We start from the raw sequence: 22,372 nt of genomic DNA, 5'->3' as shown, positions 1-22,372 counted from the left end.
TAGTCACAATGATCAATTAAGCCTTAAGAAGAAGAAGAAGAGAAGAAGAGCAGGAGGAGGAGGAGAAGGAGGAGAAGGAGGAGGAGGAGGAGGAGGAGGAGGGAGGAGGAGGGGGGGGAGGAGGAGGAGAGAGGAGGAGGAGGGGGAGGAGGAGGAGGAGGAGGGGGAGGAGGAGGAGGGGGGGGAGGAGGAGGAGGAGGGAGAGGAGGAGGGGGAGGAGGAGGAGGAGGAGGAGAGAGGAGAAGGAGGAGGAGAGAGGAGAAGGAGGAGGAGGTCTCAAACCAAAATCTGCTTCGGAACCCTCAGAGAGCAAAGGACATCTAAAAGTGCAAAACATGAGGCAAATGTACTTACACACTGTTCTTTCTAATATCTGCCCAAATCCGAGATAGTGAAATGTTCCTGAAGATGGTCTGCTGTGGGACTGAATCACAGCGGGCAGAAAGAATCATGAGGCTTGTTAGAAGCTGTGGGTTTGAAGGCTTCTTTACTTTATTTGCTGTGGGGTTTGGGGCCGGTCGGTTCCACCACCTGCAGAATAGAGATAGATACACCAATCTCAAAGGAAATTGAAGTCTTCCATGTGACACACCAGCTGCCATACTTTTTTTAGTTTGATAAGCACAGGTTGGGGTTCTGGTTGCCTCCCTATAGACTGACTCTCCTGCTGGGCCAATACACAATCTGCTTGCCTCTGTCTTTGCACCTTCAAGACACCACTGTTTTCTAGGATTGATCTCTGCTACTCCAATACCATTCCCAGCCAAGGATGTCTAAATCTGCACATTTTCAAAGAGGCAGATTTAGACGTATTAATAATGTGCATAAGGGTTTTCAAGTTGTATTAGTTTCCTAGGGCTGCTTTGTTAAAAGAACCCAACGTGAGATGCCTTCAAGTAACAGAAAGTTATTGTCTCATGGTTCTGGAAGCCAGGAGCTTAAATTGAAAGTGTTGGCAGGGTCATGCTCTGTGACGGCTCTAGGTGAGAATCCTCTCTCCTGTCTTCTGATTTCTGGTGTTCACATCCAATCAGTGGCTTTCCCTGGTTTGTAGACACATCACCCCTGTCTCCTGGCTGTCTTCTTCCTGTGTCTTCAGCTGGTCCTCCCTGTGTGTGTGTGTCTGCCTCTGTGTGCAAATTTCCCCCTGTTTATAACATACTGGTCCTTTTGGATTAGGGCTCACCCTGATGTCCCCATTTTCATATGATTATATCTGTATAGCCTTTATTTTAAAATAAAATCTCATTCTGTGGTGTTATGGATGAAGGTTTCAACATATCCTTTTAGGGGACAACCACATCAGGAATCCTACAGATCTGGGCTTGAATCTTGGAGCTACCATTAATTAGATACAGTCTTGGTTAAATGATTCACCTTCCTATGCCTCCATTTGTTCATTTCTAAATCTGGGAATACGCTCTCAGCTACACCATCAGGTTGCTATGAGTTTAAAAGGGGATAATGCTTTTTAAGTACCCAGCCAGTGAAGAAGAGGGGCATTTTCATGGACCTATTGTTTTTAAGTTGTGGTGGGAGAGAAGGTCTTTCCTAGAAGCCCCCCAGAGGAACAGGTCACAATTTCATGTCTTCATAGAAGGGAGACTGGAAAAGTTAGTGGCTGTCATTTTCTGCCTCAATGATGGGAGGTGACAGTGGGAGATGAGTTCTTCCAGAGAAGAAGAGGTGGGTTGTGGGTGGGAAACCCTCAGCAAGAAGGCCCAGGTCGCGACTGTCTTTCTTACCTATGTTTCTACTTCCTAGTGGGGTGGCTTTCATGTTTTTGGGGGGAGGGATTGAACCCAGGGGAACTTAACCGTTAAGCCACACCCCCAGCCTGTTTTTTTTTTTTTTTTTTTAATTTTGAGACAAGGTATTGCTAAGTTGTTTAGGATTCACCAAGTTGCTGAGGCTGGCCTTGAACTTGCAATCCTCCTGCCTCAGCCTCCTGAGCTGCTAGATTATAGGCACGTGTCTAGTGCTGTCACCAGTTTTATGATTAACAATACTTTTGACCATGACCCTTCTTTCAGAAGCATGCCCTTGGTAGAGAAAACCCCAACACTCCTAGGAGGCAGGGCCATGCTATGTGAGTGTCCTATAGTAACCTGGGCACTGCTTCCAGCTCAGCACCATGAGAAGAGATAGAACAGGAAGAAATGGGTAGGAGCTCATGCATGCCTAGATATCTTGTCATCTGGGCACAGACACGGCTGATGGGGCTGACAGGTACATGGTGAGCTGGGCAGGAAGCTCAGGGGCAGAAAAAGGAGTACTTGGAATAAAAAGCAATGTCCTTCTGACTATCTAAAGCCCCACGTCTAAATACTAAATGGTTGTGAGCACACAGACAATCTGGATTTCTTACAAAATCAGACCTGGGTGTGATAATGGTATTGCAGTTATGATGGATTTGGAAGCTTAATTATCGTGGGGTGAAAATCTCTCCCAAACTTCTGGTCTTAGTCCCAGATCTGCTAAAATAGACTCTCGATAACAGGCTCCAAGCACCTACATTTTGAACAGGATTTCCAGGTGATTTTGTTTAGCATAGGCATTGACTTTCTCTGAATCCATGTCTGTTGAGTCCCTCATACACTGATGTGGGAGAGATGTGCAGGATTTCTCATAATAATTATCACACGGGTAGCAGCTCATAGTAGCTGAAGGAAGTCTCTTTGGGGATCAAGGGACCTCAAGCCAAATAATAATTTTCTTTCAATTTCCCAGTAGGAACGTGGCCTAAACATGCAACTGTTATTTCTCAGAGATAATGGCTGCAGCTTACCCTGCCTCTGAATAATCACGGAGCCTGTCTAGCACAGGGGGTAATTTTTATATACAGTCCTACAAAATGCCTTGTTATCTTCAATGTTCTATGCTTTCTAATTTCTCTAGGAAAATTACGGATGGTCATACTTAGCTGTCATGCACTCACAGTAAAAAAACAGAAGGGAAAACCTCACTTAATCACATACATAGAGATACCTCTCCATCTTTGACACACTCACAAACACACATGCACGCGTGTGTACACACATACATTTAATTGAACAGCCCAATCAGAGCCTGGGATACATCTCAGTGGAAGAGCACTTGCCTAGCATATGGAGGTCCTGGGTTCAATCCCTTGCACCACAAAAACAAACCAACAAGTCAACAAAACCAGCCAGACTAGAGCCAAAGGGCACTAAGTCTCAAGATACTTTACATCTAGTCAACCTTCTTATACCCACTCTCAGAACTTACTCTTATTTTACATGTTGTTCTAACAGAACTTGGATCTAGTTTCCAATCCTCAAGTATAAGAGAAACAGCAAACAGACAGAAAGAAATGGGAAAAAAGGGGTAGAAACATTGAAAGCACCAAAATCTGTGAGCTAAATGCTCAACAGAAATGGTAGAGAGGGAAAAAAACCAACAACCAACCATATAACAAAGAGAGCATTCTGGAGCCACCGAGTTGAAGGATAATACTCCCCTGAGCCTCCAGGGATCCCCACAGTCCTGTGGTACTTCTGTCCTGACAGTTGAGTATGATTTTTTTTTTCTGTTTTTGAGGATGACTCTGCATCCTCATAAAGGCTAGATCAAGTTCTTTGTTTTTTTGTTTAGGAAACATGGGCTTGGGCATTATAGCTAAGAAAAGATTTATATCTTGAATGTTGAAATTTTCAGACAAGCTTAAGATTCTGACAGTCAGAGTTTTAGAATTGGAAAACATGTAATCTTCGGAAAATTAGGACTCATTGAGAGGGGATATGACAATAATCCTCTCTGTTAAGCTGACCCACCAGCTGTGACTGTCTACTACCCATCAGTTGAAACTGGTGAGCCAGAGAAAGCCTTTTTGACATTTCCGTTTTAGATGAATTGAAAAATCCTCTCCACATTGCAGAAAAGGAAGTTATAGGTAAAAAGAGAGAATTCACTGTCTGCCACAAATAGCACTTGTCCAGATGTCTTTCCTACTTTTTCTTTCCCACGGTACCACTACCCGGGTCATTCTATCTGCCCTACCCCACCTCATCTCTCAGGTCCTAATCTGTTCCTATTCTTCAGATTAGCTTCAGTGCCTCCTCTTCCAAGAAGCCACGTGGAATCTTCAGCTTGGTCTGTGAACTGGGTTTCTGAAGTTCCATGAGATGTTACGGAGCTCTCTTATTGTACTCTTCAATCTCTTGTTATAGGTATTTCCTTTTTCTTCCTATTAATTTTGCTCAAGGACAGAATCTGGATTTGCTTCATTTCTGTACCTTTAATAGCACCTGGCATAAGCTTTTGCATAGAATGAGTGTTTGATAAATGCTTGATGAATGAACCAACAAATAAATCGAGGTAGACTTTGCATTCATCATTGCAACATTGAAAGCTACCTTTATTGATCCTTTGCCTTTGTCATCCTTACATTGTTGACATAGAGAATTAGAGACTCTAGGGGAAATAAGAACTTAGTGACAAAGGCATCCATGTGGAAAACTGGTACTCTGATTCTTTTTCCCTTAGGAGAGGAACAACTTTCCCTTCTCTTAAAATGTGGGGCCCCCAAATCACTGCTTCTCTCAAGTGGGGAGAAAGTTATTGACCTTCATAATGTGGCATGAACTCACAGCTACAGCGTCTGAGTGCATTTGCTTGACACTCTTTGGTTCATTGGTGCTTAACAAAAATAGTCTTAAGAGCATCTGAGATTTGTGTAATGAGTAGGGTTTTCAGAATGCTTTGATATGCAGTCTTTTTTGGTGTCATAACAAAATATAACAGGCAGGACACATTTTCAGATGAATGTCCTGAGGTTCAGTGAACTAATGTGAGCTGCTCAAGGTTATGTAGGATATGGCAGAAATAAGTGCATTTTTTTTTTTTTTTTTTTTTGGTCAGCATTTGGTGTAGCACCCAACCCAGCAGGGCACAAAGAAATTACTAATTCAAATCTTTCTTATTTGTTTCTCTGTTATCTTTGAATGCCTGCAGTAAAGCATTGATTTTTATCACTCAGCATTTTTATTGTTGTTGTTATTATTATATATAAATATTGATACAGTAATGATTAATTTTATGTGTCAACTTACAATATCTGGCTATGACACCCAGATATTTTGACAAACACCAGTCTAGATATCACTGGGAAGATATTTTAAAGATAAAATTAGCATTCAAGTCAGTAGAATTCAAATAAAACAAATGATCTTCCATAATGTGGATGGGCCTCATTCAATCAGTTGAAGACCTTAGGAGAAAAAAAAACTCAGACTCCCTGCTCCCAGAGGACTTCTGCCAGCAGACTATCTTCAGACTGAAGTTGCAACATCCACTTTTCTTTGAGTTTTTAGCCTGCCTGACTGTCCTGTAGATGTCAGATGTGCCAGTCTCCACAATTGTGAGTCATATTCCAAAACAAAACTTCTCTATATATGAGCATTACATTATTTTTCTCTAGAGAAACTTGACTAATATAGGCAGCTTTTAATTTATGAGGCTAATTTTTTTATGAATGCATTTAAATTTAACATGTAAGAACTCATGAATTTATGATACTGTTTTCTTAAAAGAAAGAAAAAATTTCCCCAATAAAAACAAACAAGCAAATAAAAACACTCAAAAAAAAAAAAAAAAAAAAAAGAAAAGAAAACTAAACTAAACTAAACACCAAACAACTAAAAACCAAAAACCTCTAATAAACTAGACACTGTTGGAAGTAACTAAAATTTCAATGCCATATTCTGAAAACCAACTGTTCGAAGGAAAGAGTTAAACATTTTTTCTGTTCTTCCTCTATAAATGGTAAGTGCAGGGCAAACAAGCCTGAGCTGGTGAGAGAAAGTTTTCCTTTACAAAAGAATTCCATTCAGTACATGGGGAAGGGATGGTGGAGCTAGAACTGTTTCCTAACCTTTGATGTAGTAATTGATTCAGGTAATGATTGACAATGCGGAAACCGTGAAAAATCCATGAAGAACTTTATGGTGGCTTGATCATGCTGACCTCATATGAACCCGTTCATCAATTTGTGGATCACCAAGAGTGGAGCAACAGGACACTGCACACCTCCTGACATGGGGTGACATATACCAAACAGGAACATTGATGAAAAAATTTTGCCAAAAAGTATGTAAGCCTGAATCCAGTCTTTAACATCAGTGTACAGGAAATATAAGCAGATAGAAGAATAAATTAGAGCAAACAATGAAACACACGGACAAACCACAAATATGTAGCATGACTAAGAAAGAAAGGGTGCTATTCATAATTGTACTGGGATAAAGTTATAAACCTAGACTGCCCCAGTCATAAGAATGTGTTTCATTCTAATGGACCTTTGGCCTGGTTCCTGCAATAAGTGAGAAAAAGGAAGAGACTGTTTTAGATGAAGAGGTTTGAGAAAAATTAGAACCAAATGTAATGAGTAGAACTGATTTGGATTCTGACTCCAACCACTAGGAAACTAGGCCACTATTGACTGGATTCTAGAGATTCCAAGGAATCCTCACTTTGTAGATAGAGGAAGAATGTTAAGATCATGTAAGCAGGTCTCTATACTTTGTCAAGATGCACAATGAAATCCACAGGTGATAAAATGACATGATGTGATTTTTAAAATATTGTTTTATGAAAAGTAGGTAAGGTTAGTATGGCCATATCTTGATAAACTATTGCATTTGGGTGATCATTTTATGGAGAGTGTCTACCATTTTCTCTACTTGGTCCATTTGAAAATGTTCATAATACAAATGAGAAGCTAAATCAGAAAAAAAAGACCTCCTAAAAATCAGTGTATGCCATGGATGTTGGTCTTAGAGCACAATTAACTTTTTAACCTATAATTTATAGAGTAATGTTAAATATCTAATACACATTGTACTTGTTACATGCAGTTCCAAGTACATTATGTGTACTTTTACTCTAGATAGCTATTATTATCACTGCCATTTCACCTTTGAGGACACTAAAGCACAGACACATTAAGGAATTACCCTAGGTCACTTCTCAAGTGGTCGAGAAACTGGAGACTGAACTGTGCAGTGTATTTCTAGCATCTAGCATTCTTGTTTTTTCTACTATTTTATATTTGGATGTTAACTCCTTTGAGTAGAGTCATATAAATTTCCATGTGACATAGGACAATGAATTATGGGACAGAGAAACAGGAGAAAAAGAGCTTTCTTCTACGGACAGCTTTAGGCAAAATTTTAGAACACGTGTGGTTTACTTTGGGCCATTTTTCTCTTGGTCTTTCTAGGCTCCTACTTTCATTTTGATTTCTTCAAAACCCCAAATGTTTAGTGACTTTATGTTTTCCTGATCCCTCTCATAACAATTGGCTGGGAGATGATAATTCAAATGGAGATCCAGATGCCCATTTCACTAGATTTTGATAGTTTGGAAATTTTGGAAGTTGTACTTTTAATAAACATTCAGTTGATTTTGATATAGCTTGTCCTGGCCACACTTCAAAAGGATAGGGCTGACATTTTCAACATACTGTACCCAATCCTCTAACCCAAGTGAACTTATCTTTCTCCATTCTAATCTCCAAGTCAAGTATTAATTTCTCATTCTTTTTTATTTTTGATTATTTTTTGTTGATGCCTATTAATTATACAGAATAGTGTGTGCATAAAAGCAGACATGCAGACCCATGGAACAGAATAGAAGAAACAAAGACAAACCGCAAAGCTATAATAATCTCAATCTGGACAAAATTCCCCAAAACACACATTGGAGAAAAAAAAAAGCTTCTTTAACAAGTAGTGCGAAGAAAACTGGATATCCATATATAGAAGAATGAAACTAGATCCTTATCACCCTGTATAGAAGTAAACTCAAAGTATATCAAAGATTTAAATGTCAGATCAGAAACTTTCCTGGTATTAGAATAAAAAAAAAAAAAAAAAAAACCCACAGGGAAACTCTTTAACAAACAGACACAGGCAAAGACTTCCTGAATAAGACTGTCGTGGCTCAGGAAATAAACAAAGAGCAAATAAATGAGAAGGCATCAAATTAAAAAGCTTCTGCACAGCAAAGGTAACAGTGAACAGAGTGAATAGATAGATTACAGAAAGGGAGAAAATCTTTACCAGCTACTCTTCCAAACTAGGACTAATATCAGAAATTATAAGAACTCAAAAAACTCTACATTAAGAAACAACAAATAACCCAATCAATAAAATGAGCAAATGAACTGAGCAAACTTTTCTCAAAAGAAGAAATACAAATGGCCAACAATTCTATGAGAAAATGTCCAACAACTTTAGCCATCAGGGAAATGTGAATCCAAACTGCACCAAGATTCCATCTCGGTTTCATATTCTTTTGTTTAGCACGAATAGGAAAGCAGTCCAATCAAACAAACCAATTCACACTAAGATGAGAATAACTAATAGCAGCTCCTTCAAAGTTTCAGAATTCTTCACCTTCTAGACAGAAGATAATTTGCCACCAAGTTAGAGCAAATTGACTGATGGATGTGCTTGTTCATTTACTTATTTGACAAACGTGTATTAAACACATGCTGTCGGCTGGGCATAGAGAACACAGAGGTCAGGAAGCCACGGCCTCTGTTCTTAAGGAACTTATGCCAGAGCTGGAGAACAGAGACTAGAAGCAGGTGATTCCAATATAGTCCCTATGGAGTTTAGTAGAGGTTGCTGTGTGGTCACAGGTCAGGATCCCAGAGTGGTGAGGAAGGTGAGGTGTCAGGAGAGATTGCACTGAGAAAGAGGATCTCAGCTGAGCCCTGAAGTTCCCTGCAAAAATCTAAGAGGCAAAAAAAAAAAAAAAAAAAAAGGGGTGGGGGTGGGGTAAAGTCAATGGAAGAAACCCCAAATACGAAATACCAGAATTGAGGGGTATTTCAGGTGGGTGGGGAATCGCAAGAAATGAGGCCTGGGTCAGTCCTTGTGGGTGCCTCGCTCCATCCAGTTTAGCTCCCTGGGGCTTTTCCCTCTTCCCGCAGGTGGTATCACGCAGGAGGGCTTAGACAGACATCACGGAAAACAGCAAGCAGCTAAGTCAAGTCTCCAGTTCTGCTTCCTTGAGAAATCAGGAGAGGCAGGGCTGACACCCCTTGCTGCTAAGTAGTGCTGTCAGCCTTTGGCTCTTCTGAGGCAAGTGGTTGCAAGAAGCCTAAAGGTCATCTGGAATCTGGGCAGATTCAAACAAGGCTTTCGCTGCTCTGAGATAAAGTTACCAGGGAGGTGAAGTAAGAAGCTATGCTTATTTCCCCTCAACTCTTATCTTTACTCAGAAATTGAACACTTTGGGGTTGGCTGATTACAATGACATGGTCCAATAGAGTCCACCTTGGCTCTTCACCAACATCCAAAAGTCAGTATCCAGAGTCAGGCCAGGACACTAGCCCCATGTCCACTGAGTCTGCACTGGAGACCAAAAGAACTTGCCCACTTCTCCCTGGTGGCTGGAATTACTTGCACTCTGATAGCTCCAGACAGAGGTGTCGTAACTAGTAGGTTGGCATGGAGACTGTATTAAGAAATGCTCCCCAAAGGCCCTTTGCCTTCCTTTAAACACTTGCCCAGCAATGGAAATTCATCATAGAAAAACTGGAAATTATGCCTAACTCTAAAGAAAAAAATATCACAGTTGCCCAGGGTTCCATATTGTTCATGCAATTTTGTTGCTTGTGTTTCCAGACATACAGAAATATGCATATGTATTTTACATATATATTTTTACTATTATGGAATCATATATACTATTCAGAAATTACCTTTACTTCCCTTAATGGTGTATGATCCTCATATTAAAATGTCCATTAATTCATTGCTACAATGAATGCATACTATTTCAGTGTAAAGATACGCCAAACATTTAAACGATTCTCATTTTGAACATTTAGCTTGTCACCAATGTTTCATTCTTTCTTTATTTTTTATGTACTTCTTATATGTGCATTCGATTTTTTTTTTCCCAGAGGAGAAACTGCTGGGCCAAATATTTTCAATTTTTAAAGGCTTTTGATGCATGTCAATTGCCCTATAAATAACTTGTGTGAGTGTATATGCTCAGCAGTAGGGTGGAAAAACCCATTGTCCTACATCATTGCCACCATCGTCATCATCATTGTCATCATCGCCATCATCGTGGGCATCGTACTGGTTAATATACACTGAGCACTTAGCATGTTCCTGGCAAAGGTCTAAGCATTTCATTTGCAGCATCTGATTTAGCTGTCACAACAACTCTGGCAGATACTATGATTATTCAAAATGTAGGACAGAGAAAGTGCAATTCATGATTATACTTAAAAAACAGAATGTAAATGAAAAAGTAAAAAAAAAAAAAAAGTTATTTCTATCATTTTCAAATTCCACTGTTGACAATTGTCACTGTTCAAAGCCTTGTCTGTGCTTCTCTAGATGTTTTCTATGCACATAAAAAAACATCTAAGTGTGGGAATGTACTTTTTATTAAAACACGGAAGAGATATTACAGACACCATCAAACTCTTATGAAACCTCCATTTTCTTCTAAGAGTACATCAGGGTCTTCTTTCCATAGCAGTTTCCATAGCAGTCTGTGTAGATTCACCTCCTTGCTTTTCACAGGTGCCTGGCATTCCAATATGTGAACACACCACATTGGTTCATGTGTCTTTCTCATCTTCTAACCAGGCTGTAAATTTTGTAAAGCCATAGCACAACTCCTGGCATTTAGCAAAGGTCTGAACTTGTAGCAAGTAAATATGGAAAGGAGGGAAAAAAATGTTTTCTACAGAATGTATATTTTCTCCGAAAGATCAACTACGCTAAATAGAAATGGTAATCTGATTAAGCTACCCTGAGCAAGTTATGAATCTCTATTTAGTTAATGTCAGGAATTAGTTAATGCCATTAGTAACTGGCTACCGTTGGGGGGTGGGAATCCTGGGAAATCTTATGAATTATATTTTCAAGGAGACATAACATCTTTGAAGTTTCCCTGATAGTTTCATCATCAAAAGCATCTGAAGTAGAGGGGGAAATCAGTAGAAAAGATCTCAGCGGCCTAGGTGTGGCACTGTCCATGACAGTATGACTTGAGCAGGGCGTTTTTCTCTTCTCTTTGCTGTTTCATTAGGGGTTTGGACTGCTGAGGCATGCATGAGGACTCTTTCTTAAAAAGTCATGACATCCAATGAATTTATAAGACAGAACAAAATCCACCATGTGAGGCATATGGTGGGAATGAGCATGGTAGCTCATGTTCCCTCAAGAATAATTTTAACTCTTGGTTCGTACACTTGACATTTTTTGAGATGGAAAAATACATAAAGGAGAGCATATAATATGGTCTCGGAGTGAAAGTGAGAAGTGAGCCAGCCCTGCCGTATGGTCTCCCAGAAATGGTGCAGGAGAAAAATCAGTCTACGCTATTCATGCCCTCCTACTTCAAGCACATTCCAAACAGATTTAACCATGATTGGAATACTGTTATGAGGAGCCAGGGATACACTGGGTAGGGTCATATGCAAATTCACTCATTCGATGCAGAAAGTGAAAACAAGAGGTGCCAACTGGTACATACACTGTGATTATAAATATGCACAATATAGATATATATATAAAGAATGTCAGAAAATGCAACAAAATAGTGTAGTACAATCTGGGTAATGGGATTATGGGTGAATTCTATTTTCTTCTCTCTACTCTGCTGTATTTTTTTTCCCTCAAAGTTTTCCAAATGAATAGGCATTCCTTTTATGATAAAAAAAAATGCAATCAGAAAACATCTTCAAATATTAATTGAAAAAATGAGCAAACCATGACATTGCATGCTACTAGAGATGGCTTCCAAGTAGTTCACATCATCCTTTCCTTCTCTGAATTTTTCAAGATTATCTCAACAAGTGTTAGAAGGTGGTGGAGGTGGTGGTGTCGGGGGGAGGGGCGGGAAACAATCCTACTAGGGCGATTGCTCATTCCAAACTCATTCTCTCCCTTTTCCTTTCCAATGGAACCCTGGTTTCATTTGAAATGTTGATGTCCCCAACAAAAAATCCACCTCTTTCAGTCTTCCTTCTAGATAGATGTAGACGTTAATTAAGTTCTAGCCCATGAAATATAAATAGAAGTGTGGGTGAGCCTTGCAGCTAACTCAACTAGCATGTGTCTCTTTGCTTTTCCTCCTACTCCTCTCCTTGCCTGGAATTTAGACTGAAGATTTGAAGCAACTTTTAGTGAGAAGACTACCGCAGGAATGAAGAAAAGCTGGTGGAGCAGAATTAAAGGTACCTGGGATATTGGGGGCATCTTGGAGGCTCTGTTTCTGGCTGAACCACTTTGTTCCCAATCTTGGGCTGCAGGAGAGAGAACAAACTCACCACTGCATTCTGCTTTTTTTTTTTTTTTTAAATTTTCATAGCTAAGCATAATTTCTAACTCATGTACCCAGAACAATAAGGCAAACTTGAATTCCTAGCCATCTTTTTTTTAAAAAAAAAAAAAAAAAAAACAATTTTAGGGAGAATGCAATTGAAATTCACTGAGGATAGAAATTACAGGCAATATTCTACTAAAAATTAAAGATCGTCTCCAAAATGCCAATACATCAAATCTGTTTCCCATCGCCGTCGTCATTCCACGTATGGTGGTGATTTCATTATTTTTACATTTGGGGACAATAAGCGTGTCCATACACCCCAGCAACTAGGAAATCAACACACCACCATATGCCTGAACTGAGACCATTTGTCACGGTTTACGTTCCTTCCAAAGACTGCAGAACAGAGCTTGACTTGAAGAAGCACCAACGTGGGAACAGTTACTTGAAATGTCAGATGGAAAGCACATTAGCAAATGGGGTGTGTGCATGCACCCCGGAGAAGGAAAGGACTCAACCCTCCATTAGGCTTCCTGCTGCCGCCCTCTGATCAACAATGCCCCAGCTACCGTTTTTCAGACAAATCCTCCCGTCACTAGATATTTAATTCTAGAAGGCCAAAGTGGGAAGAGACAGAAAAGATCAGGGAAAAAGAAAAGATGCTGGGTCAAACATGTCAGAGCTGAAAGAACCTTGGAAGGTGACTCATTAATTCTAGCATATGCAGATGAGCAAGTGGGGACTGGTGTCCCTAGGGAGAATGACTGGGTTTGAGATGGAACCCTTGGTTGCTTCTCATGGGCCTCCTTGATTGTAAGCCTGTCTGCTGCATCCCCAGCCTTCTGTACCCACTTGAAGCATGTCAGCCTCTTCCCTACTGTGAGTGGCAGCAGTTTGTTTCTACAGGGATGCAATTTTTGCTCTCCAATGGATGTAAACTATCTTTCTTTTTTTCCAATGAGAAACAAAGTCATCCCCGGAGGATGGAGAATTCGTGATGTGTTTAGTTCTTTACTAGGTACTGTGGGGGGTTGAAACAGATGTATGAGACAGTCTTTTGCTTGAAGTACTTAAGATCCAGCCAGGAAAGAGAACACAAAGGAAATGAATCGGATTTATCAACTAAAGGGAGAACTTACCTTTGCATGTAAAATAGTCATCCAGGAATTCTGCAAACCATCCTTGGCAATACAAAGATTTATTCCCCACGTGAACATTATTATTTTTTACTTGAATCTATTTCTTACGTCAAATTCTTAGACAGGGTTCCAGAATAAAACCTGGGGTTGGTTAGGTGGGAGAAGATTGGAGGTAGATTATTCCCATTAGTCACAGACCTAATCAGAGCTGATACAGTGGAGGGATAGAGGGCAGATCTCCAAAGTTAGACATACAAAAAGATTTATATAACATGCATATGATTTAAAATAATGTGTATGTGTGTCTGTCTAATGCACAAAGGCACACTGTTTATTTATTTAAGTAGACACTCACAGGGTGAGTATTAAAATTTTCTTGACTGATGCTCAAAGCCATTTAGAGCCACTGGTTTAAATAGTTTCTTTGAGCTTTGGAGCCTCAATTGCCTAAAATGTATAAAATCGGGAAAATGTCATTACCTCTCCAGGTAGTAGTGATCCTTCAGACAACGTATGCAAAGTGCTTAGTACGTTTTTTGCTGTCTCTTGGGACATTTCATAAAGACAGAGCTTACATCTGTTGTGGGCAGTGATGCATCCCCTGACCCTGGCATTGGGTGTGCAGGAAGTAGGTGCTCTGTAAGTATTCGTCAGATAGATGGAGAATGGTCTGTAGGTCTATACAGTTCCTTCCACATTAACTGTGCCTCCAAGTGTATCTGCGCTCCACAAGTGACATAATTGGAGTACACAGGACTGAGAATGACATTGTGGTGGGAATAACCCTCAACTCACCTTCTGTATACAAACAGGTCCATCGTTCATTAGCTTAGGTAATTCTTTTATTTTTTTTAAATATTTTTTTAGTTGTTAATGGGCCTTTATTGTATTCACTTATTTATATGTGGTGCTGAGAATCTAACCCAAGTGCCTCACACATGCTAGGCAAGCGCTCTATCACTGAGCCACAATCCCAGTCCCTAGTTTGGGCCATTCTTAATGGTAAAACAGATGATTTGCAACACAGGGCACAGTAGACGGTGATTCACCAGTATGCTATGACTGTATGCTTTCAGCCACCTTTCCAACCACATCTTATCACACCTTCTGATCTAATCTGAATCTGGATTCTTTTACCAGACACGTTTGGATAAATCACTGACTAAACAGTGTTTTTTTTTTTTTTTTTAATGAAACCAGAAAAGGTGTAAATGAGAGAAAATGAATGTAAAGTTCCAGAGCAGAAAAGAACTAGGCTACATAGAGGGAGACCTTCTTGATGGTGAGATTTGTCAAATCTTGTAAGTCGTCGATTATTTCCTTCTCTGGGTCTTCTGATTTTCCTCCTGAGCATGTGTATCATGATTGTTGCATGTGAGTTTTTCTCCCAAATTCGATTGTCAATATCAGCTTTTCTTCCTCCTGCAGTGACAGACTTTTGCTGGTAAATTGCCATGATAGGAATGCTTTTATCCTATTTGGTCGGTGTTCCAGATTCCAAATTCCACTACCACATTTCCACTGAACTGCTCTTGTGCGATTATAAGGCCTCTTTCCAAACAGCACCTTTTCTCTCTCCCTGCAGCATTTTGGGCTTCCAAAAAAAGTCTCCATCCTGCAGGTATCTCGAGCTTTATACTGTATGCTTATCAACTCTCAATTGTAGTTGAGGCCACCAGGCTGCGATGTGCCAAACAGAACCAGCCGATCCCAGCCTATGGTTGGGGTTTAATTAAATAACGGGCGGGTGCAGAGAAACCTCAAGTTAAAAAAAAATGTGCAGACAACTTCCCACTCTCTTGAGAGATTATGGAACAGCTAAGATCTTTCTTACTCTTCGTGTCACAAAGCCCTTATCTGGAACTGACAGCGTGAGAAGGTTAAAGTTGACATCAAGTGTTACAACACAGGTAGCTATAAATGTTCTTGTACTTTCTATATCTCAACCACCAGTGTTCTCAGGAAAGGGGAAGTCATGAGAAAGAAGCTGTTCTCAACACTCCTGAGAAATACTGGGTGGCCTCTCAATCCCAGGGAGTTTGGGCCTTCATCTAGAGGACTGTGTCATTCAAAACACAAAAATAAAGCCAGGGAGTGACAAATGGCAAGAGTGTGTCAGATCTACATCCATCTTGACGAATCACTCTGTGACTCTGCATGGATTCTGGGCAGCTATGGAATCATGGGGCAGAGTCAGAAATGAGTCAGGGTCTCTGGACTCTAAGAATTCCATCCCAAAAGTTTATGCAAGAGAAGCTGGAATTCCCCTGTCTCTGAAAGAAGAATAATGGTTTCTGCCCCTACACATTTTCAGGAGGATTCAGTGAGGTACCTAATACTTGCATGATGGCTTTTCCAGAAGTCATGGGGTATCTGGAGAGACTTTGGATCATTTGGAGCTAGTTCTGGGCTTTTTCTGCTTCAATCAAATAGTTTTGCACAGGAAGCCCATAGTTTTACTTTGTGACTTGTTCCTGGTCCCAAGACCCCCGACTCTGTCTCTTCCCATAGATTGGAGTAACTGACCTTGAAGAGGCTTGAGGTGTTAAGCATCCCATCCTGTGTCCTAAATATTCCCTTCAGGCACTCTATTAGTTCATTAGGGCCATCCTAACCAAGTGCCTCAAACAGAGTGACTTAAGAGAAATTTACTGTCTCACACTTCTGGAGGCTGAAACCCAAGATCAAGGTTTCAGCAGGGATTGCTCCCTTCAAAAGTGCAAGGAAAGGATCGTTCCTCGCCCTTTTTCTACCTTCTGGTTCTTGGGATGGTGGTGACATCACTTCAGACTTCATATGGTCTTTGCTCTGAGTGCATGTCTGGGCTCAAATTCCCTTTTATAAGGATGCCAATCATATAGGATAAGGGCCCTTCCCGACACCCACATGACCTTATTTTCACCCATACAACGGCAATGACCCTATTTCCAAGCAAGGGCACCTTTGAGGGGCTGTGGTGAAGGACTTCAACATATAAATAGGGGAGAGTTGCAGAGTTCAATCCAAAACAGATGCTTTCTCTTCTTTCCAAATTTCTGCTGCATGTGACCCCCTCTCCAACCTCTCAACCCTCCCTCCTCAGCACTCCTGCAAAATAACCTGAATTGGCTGAGCCTTCCCGTGAGGCCATCTCTCTTTATTGTCACCGTATTTGCTGGCATAATAATAGTGGCTTTCATTCTGTTGAAATCTTACTGTATGTTGAGATACTTATGCATGTTATTTCAAACCTCATCGACATTAACATTACATCCACGTTTTCATTACAGGAAAAGGTTCAGAAGTTAAGTGTACGTGAAGCTTAAGACCAGTATTGACCCAGGGGGACTTGAGCCAGGCCTGTCTGGTTGTCCGCCCAGTCTTTGTCCACTCCACCCCAGTGTCTTATGGAATACCAGGGAACAATGTTCTGCCCAAATCTCAAAGATTACTTTTTTTCCTCTAATGGAAAACCACAGCCATATTTTTCAGAGGAGAAAATCTGCAAGTCCATAAGATCATTTAATAGACATGCATTGAATAACCCTCTAGGGATTAGATTGCAATTCTAGCAAAAGAGGAGAGAGAGAGAGAGAGAGAGAGAGAGAGAGAGAGAGAGAGAGAGAGAGAGATATCAGGTAGGCAGAACAAACAAGAGGGGACACTTTCCTTTAATAGCCGGGCACAGTGGCACATGCCTATAATCCCAGTGGCTCAGGAGGCTGAGGCAGGGGGATCGTGAGTTCAAAGCCAGCCTCAGCAAAAGCAAGGCCCTAAGCAACTCAGTGAGACCCTGTCTCTAAATAAAATACAAAATAGGACTGGGGATGTGGCTCAAGCGATCAAGTGCCCCTGAGTTCAATCCCTGATATCCCTCCCCCAAAAAAGATAGGGCAGAAGGCCACACCTCCAGAGCTGAGTTCAAATCCTGCCCGCCCATGTGGGCCAGCTGTGTAGCTTTGCATGAGCTTTACCTCTGAGCTTTCAGGTCCTTATCTTTAAACTAGTTTTTGCTCGGCTTCTCTCAGAGAGGAGTGTGAAAGTTAAGTGATAATGTGAATAAAATGTACCTAGCAAAATTCCTGATGGATCTCCATTCCCCGCCCCCCTCACTTCCTTCATCTTGGAAGTGTTCTGCGTGTGTTCTTCCCACAGTTGTGATTCACATTAGGCCCCGATTCTGCATTCACTTTGATACAAATTGCTCGCGATGAGAGAGTAATGGGTTAAAATAAAGTGAACTAAGGGAGTCCTAATCCCGTCAGGCAGAGTACTCGAAGGTCCAGGGGGTTTCTCGGTTCCAGCTGGTAATCCATCCCACCAGGTTTTAATACTATATTTCTAACGCATTAGAACCTCACAGCCGCACCACTAATCGTTCCATTAGGAAATGAAATTTTAATTAAAAATAAGAAATAATTCATGAAGGTTTAAAATACAGAGAGCTAAGGAGATCATGTTGTAGAGAGAGCCTGGGGGCAGAGACAGGAAAAAGGCAGGGCATGAGTCCCTGCTCTAAGGCCAGATACCCCTGGGAAAATCATGATTTCTTCTGGGCTCATTTCCTCACGGGTTGCAATGGTTTGAATGTGTTCCCCAGATGCTCATGTTGGAAACTTAATCCCCAAATTTATATATTAATGGTATTTAGAGGTGAGGCCACTGGGGTACCTAGGATTAGATGAGGTCACGTGGGTGGGGCCCCTATCCTACCATTAGAGGATTTATAAGAGGAGGAAGAGAGACCCAAGCTGGCATGCTCACTCTGTCTCACCATGTGATGCCCTCTGCTGTGCCATGATGCAGCCAGAAAGCCCACAGCACATACCAGCACCATGTTCTTGGACTTCTCAGCATCCAGAACCGTGAATTAAATGAACCTCTGTACTTTATAAACCATCCAGCCTGTGGTACTCGGTTATAGCAACAGAAAATGAATAAGATGCCAGTAAAATTCTTAATTTTTTATATCTCTATATTCTGTAAGATTCCAAGAGTAGATGATTTACAGAAGAGATTATTTTAAGTGTTAAGAATGTAGTTTCTGTTTAAAGAGCATGAATTCAATGAACCCCAAATCAAATCAACCAGAGGCTTGATTTACTCCAAATTCACCTTAGAGTGTTTTCTGTTTCCTTCTTTTCTTCCTTTTTTCTTTCTGTCTTTATTTTTGTTCCCTTTATCTGTTGTAGTGGTTATGATTGCTATTATCATCATTTGTTTTTTTCTCTTGTAATTTATTTTTCTATTCTCCACTTCTGTTAATTTTCCTCTTCAATTGATTCTAATATAAAATAAAGACATAATTGGAAATATTTTTATTTAAAAATTTTTGAATATTTATTTCATATTCTTTTTTTTTTTAAATTTTTTTAGTTGTTGATAGACGTTTGTTATTTATTTATTCATTTATATGTGGTACTGAGAATCGAACTCGGTGCCTTACACATGCTAGGCAAGTGCACTACCGATGGGACACAACCCCAGCCCCTATTTCATATTCTTAACTTTAATATTAGATGGGTTGAACATATGTTTCTGTCTCTCAATAACATACATTAATTATTATTATTATCATTGTTTTCTTGTGGTCCACTGATATTTTTTTCCCCAATTGATGAATATATATGTATATTCATTCCCATGACAGGGGAAATAAGAAGATTAGTCCAGGGGAAGCTCACACTAGAGAAATAGCAGATTCCTAGAAGACACTGTGAATTTACTGTGTTTACCCCTTCCTTTTATATTTTCATTATAAAAGCAGAGATGACTACTTGACCATAAAAGAAAAAAGGTTGTGTTAGTCAATTGCTGTGACAAAATACCTGAGAAAATGAACTTGATAAATAAAAAAGGTACATTTTGGCTCATGGTTTCAGTGCATGGTAACTTGGTTCTATTGCATTAGGCCTGTGATAGGACAGTGTGTCAGTGGTAGCGTGTGGCAGAGGAGGCCTGTTCATTCATTGGCCAGGAAGCAAAGAGAGAAAGAGGATGGGAGCAGGTACCCAACAGCCCATCAACAGAATGCCCCCGGTGACCTAATTTCCCTCCACCAGGTCCTTTCTTGAAAAGGTTCCACCACCTCCCAATGGTGCCACAGGCTGGTGGCCAAGCCTTTAACACATAGGCTTTGGGGAAGCTTTCAAGATTCAAACTATAGCAGGATTTTCAATATCATTTTCACATCATTTGCCTACGAGAAAGTATACTTTTCTGATATAATCAGAACAAAATTAAAAATAAATGTCAAAATCAGAAAAAAAAAAAAGAAGAGGGGTTATCTTCACCTTTGCTATAGCTATTTAATCATTCAGAGTGGAAACCGTGCTCCTTGTGACCGCTGGCAGGGAGGCTGTGCCAGGCCCTGCTCTCCAGAGGGCTGTGGGGGCCACTCACCCTTCAGTCAGAGTCTCTTATCTTTGATGCCCAAGTCTAAGACGGAACTGGCCATTCAACATCATTCGAGTGCTCCTTGAGCCCTTCCTGCACACGTGGCACCTCTGTGGACTCCTGGACCCTGGGTGGACTTCTAGCAGAGCACCTGCAGTGCCTTCTCCTTCTTCATTGACTAAGTCACCCGGGACCCCTCTTCCTTCTGTCAGGCAGCAAAGACCAGAGGGCACGGGGCCTGATGGGCTTGTTTCTTTGTATTTCTACCCAGGTCCTCATGGGAAGAAGGGTTGAATAAATCACCAAAGGAACATGTAAGTTGCCCTGAGATCAGGGAGAGGAGGATTAATACACACACACACACACACACACACACACACACACAAAACCTCTGGAGATAATAATGCAAAATTAGGCCAGTAAATGAATGAACAGGGTAACAAGTTGATTAGTCAACAACAATGAACAAAGGGCGTGAGAAAGATGCCCAGCAGTGTTCTGGGGAGTGGAGACACCAAGCTGAGGGACCTTGACCTCAGCTTGATTGAACCCAGGGACACTTAACCACAGAGTCACATCCCCAGACCTTTTAAATTTTCCTTTTGAGACGGGGTCGTGCTAAGTTGCATAGGGACTTGCCAAGTTGCTGAGGCTGGCTTTGAACCCGCCATCCTCCTGCCTTGGCCGCCCACGCCGCTGGGATTACAGTTGTGTGCCACTGCACTTGGAAGAACCTTGGCTTTTTAATGAGCCTTCACAAACTTTGTATTACAGATTGGAGGACTCAGGTCAAACAACTTGACGAGCAGCATGGCAGGGAATCATGACCCCAAGTGTCATAAACGCTATGGCCATGCGACAAGCAAGGTCTCAAGTGCTCTCTCATTTACATAGCCCAGGCCTGTCACCAGGCTGAGGCTCGAAGAGCTGGCTGACACAGCCATGGTGACACAGCTGCTAAGTGGAGGAGGCAGGTTTGAACCCAGGCTCCAAGCTTTGCCATCTTCATTGTATGCTCTACAGTGACCATGTTCCCTTCTGCCAAGCGGCCAGCGCTGGCTTCATGAAAGAAGGTTCGGTTCATAAGAAATTACTAGGGAGTTTTTAATTAAAGAGACAGACTCTCATTACCTTTAACACCAGCTCTGAGAGGGCTTCTCCTAGCTCCCGCCTCCAGCCACCTAATGCAGTGGCAAGGTTTACTGAAGAGGGGAGAGAGAGAGAGAGAGAGAGAGAGAGAGAGAGAGAGAGAGAGAGAGAGAGAGAGAGAGAGAACACGCCAGGGAGTGGGCTTTTATTGGGGAACAAAAAATCCCAGGGAAAATCCCATCCAATGAAGGTTAAGGGGGCAGCATCCCAAGGTCAGGGGTGACGACTGGGTCTTCAGGACAGTGGCCAGGCCCACCTCTGCACGGACAAGCCCTCGGACCTGGGAAAGGGTGGGGAATGGCTCAGACACAGCTGTATCTAAGCGCCTCTCACCCAGCCAGGGAGGTAACTCAAATCACGTGTGAGATTGGCCTCCCACATTCCCTACACTGACATACTGTCACCAGGTGAAGAACTGCTAAGTACAGAAATAACAGTAACCTGAAGCCAGTCCAGCATAGTCACCTTGAATGTAAAGGACTTGGAAAGTATAGGAAGGATTTGAGTGTCATTCCTCATTTCTCTCTCTCTGCCTGTCTCTCTCTCTCTCTCTCACACACACACACACCTCTCTTCTACTCTTTCCTTTCAATCCTTACTCAACGCCAACCTCTCCTATCAGGAATGACAGTAACTGACTTCATCATACAATAGTCCTGCTGATATTTTGCATTTGGAGAATTCAACTGAAGACCACTTTGGGCATCTTACCTTAAACAGTTGCTTTATCTACAAAGAGGGGGGACCAGAAAGCAGAAAGTAAGACAGACGTCCAGCTTCCTTAGCCAAGCAGGACCCACGTGCTGGGAGAACTGGAGCCACTATAGGCAAGAGTTGGTCCTCTCTTGCAAGTCCAGGGGTCTCTCCCCAGGGTCCAGTGGTCTCTCCCCAGTGTCCCATATCCAGCTCACACCATGGTGCTTTTCTTCCCCAGTGGGGCAGGATCTTTCATATGAAGGCCAGGCCCCCTGGCCCAGGGGGCCCCAGGAGTGCTCTGTGGCATCATCACCAGGCGTATGGAGGGCGGGGCGTCCGCGGTGGCCTCGGGAGCATACTCCTTACTGGGGTCCTTGCCTCGGCAGTCATAGAGCACACAGGAGATGAGGAACACCAGGAGCAGGATGACGTAGCTCACAACTAAGATGATCAGGTTCAAGGTGACAGGGTCGATCTCCAAGTAGAACTCCATCACCTCTCCTACGGTGGGGACGTGGACCTAGCGGAAAGGCATTTGGGGTCAGTTTTGGCCCGGCAGGGAGCAAACTGTAGTTCATTAGAATAGCTCCATGGACTCTGTTGTAAAAAAAAAAAAATACAATAATCCCCACTGTTCCAGGAAACCTTGAGGATTAGAGCTGCTCTGTTTAATAACTTAAGCTCTTGCT

The 22,372-nt window shown here is 41.6% G+C and overlaps 1 protein-coding gene across 9 annotated transcripts in view; it reads right to left on the bottom strand.

Moving 5' to 3' along the window:
- Nucleotides 1-293: 293 nt before the first annotated feature.
- LOC139702318 (small integral membrane protein 36-like) overlaps nt 294-22,372 on the bottom strand; it is an 81,693-nt gene continuing 59,614 nt past the window's right edge. For 6 of the 9 annotated variants that reach the window (XM_071603159.1, XM_071603157.1, XM_071603154.1 and 3 more), the window contains one exon: nt 21,695-22,203. In XM_071603159.1, the coding sequence (XP_071459260.1) occupies nt 21,895-22,176 (282 nt within the window). In that variant the 5' untranslated portion in view covers nt 22,177-22,203 and the 3' untranslated portion in view covers nt 21,695-21,894. Of the gene's footprint in view, nt 532-20,695; nt 21,268-21,694; nt 22,281-22,372 lie in introns of those variants that run through there. The other 3 variants (XR_011704914.1, XR_011704915.1, XR_011704918.1) reach the window with 3 other exon arrangements.

The sequence above is a fragment of the Marmota flaviventris genome, chromosome 17 (genome assembly GCF_047511675.1).
Source record: "Marmota flaviventris isolate mMarFla1 chromosome 17, mMarFla1.hap1, whole genome shotgun sequence".
Lineage (NCBI taxonomy): Eukaryota > Metazoa > Chordata > Mammalia > Rodentia > Sciuridae > Marmota > Marmota flaviventris.
This window is presented reverse-complemented; position numbering and strand designations above follow the sequence as displayed.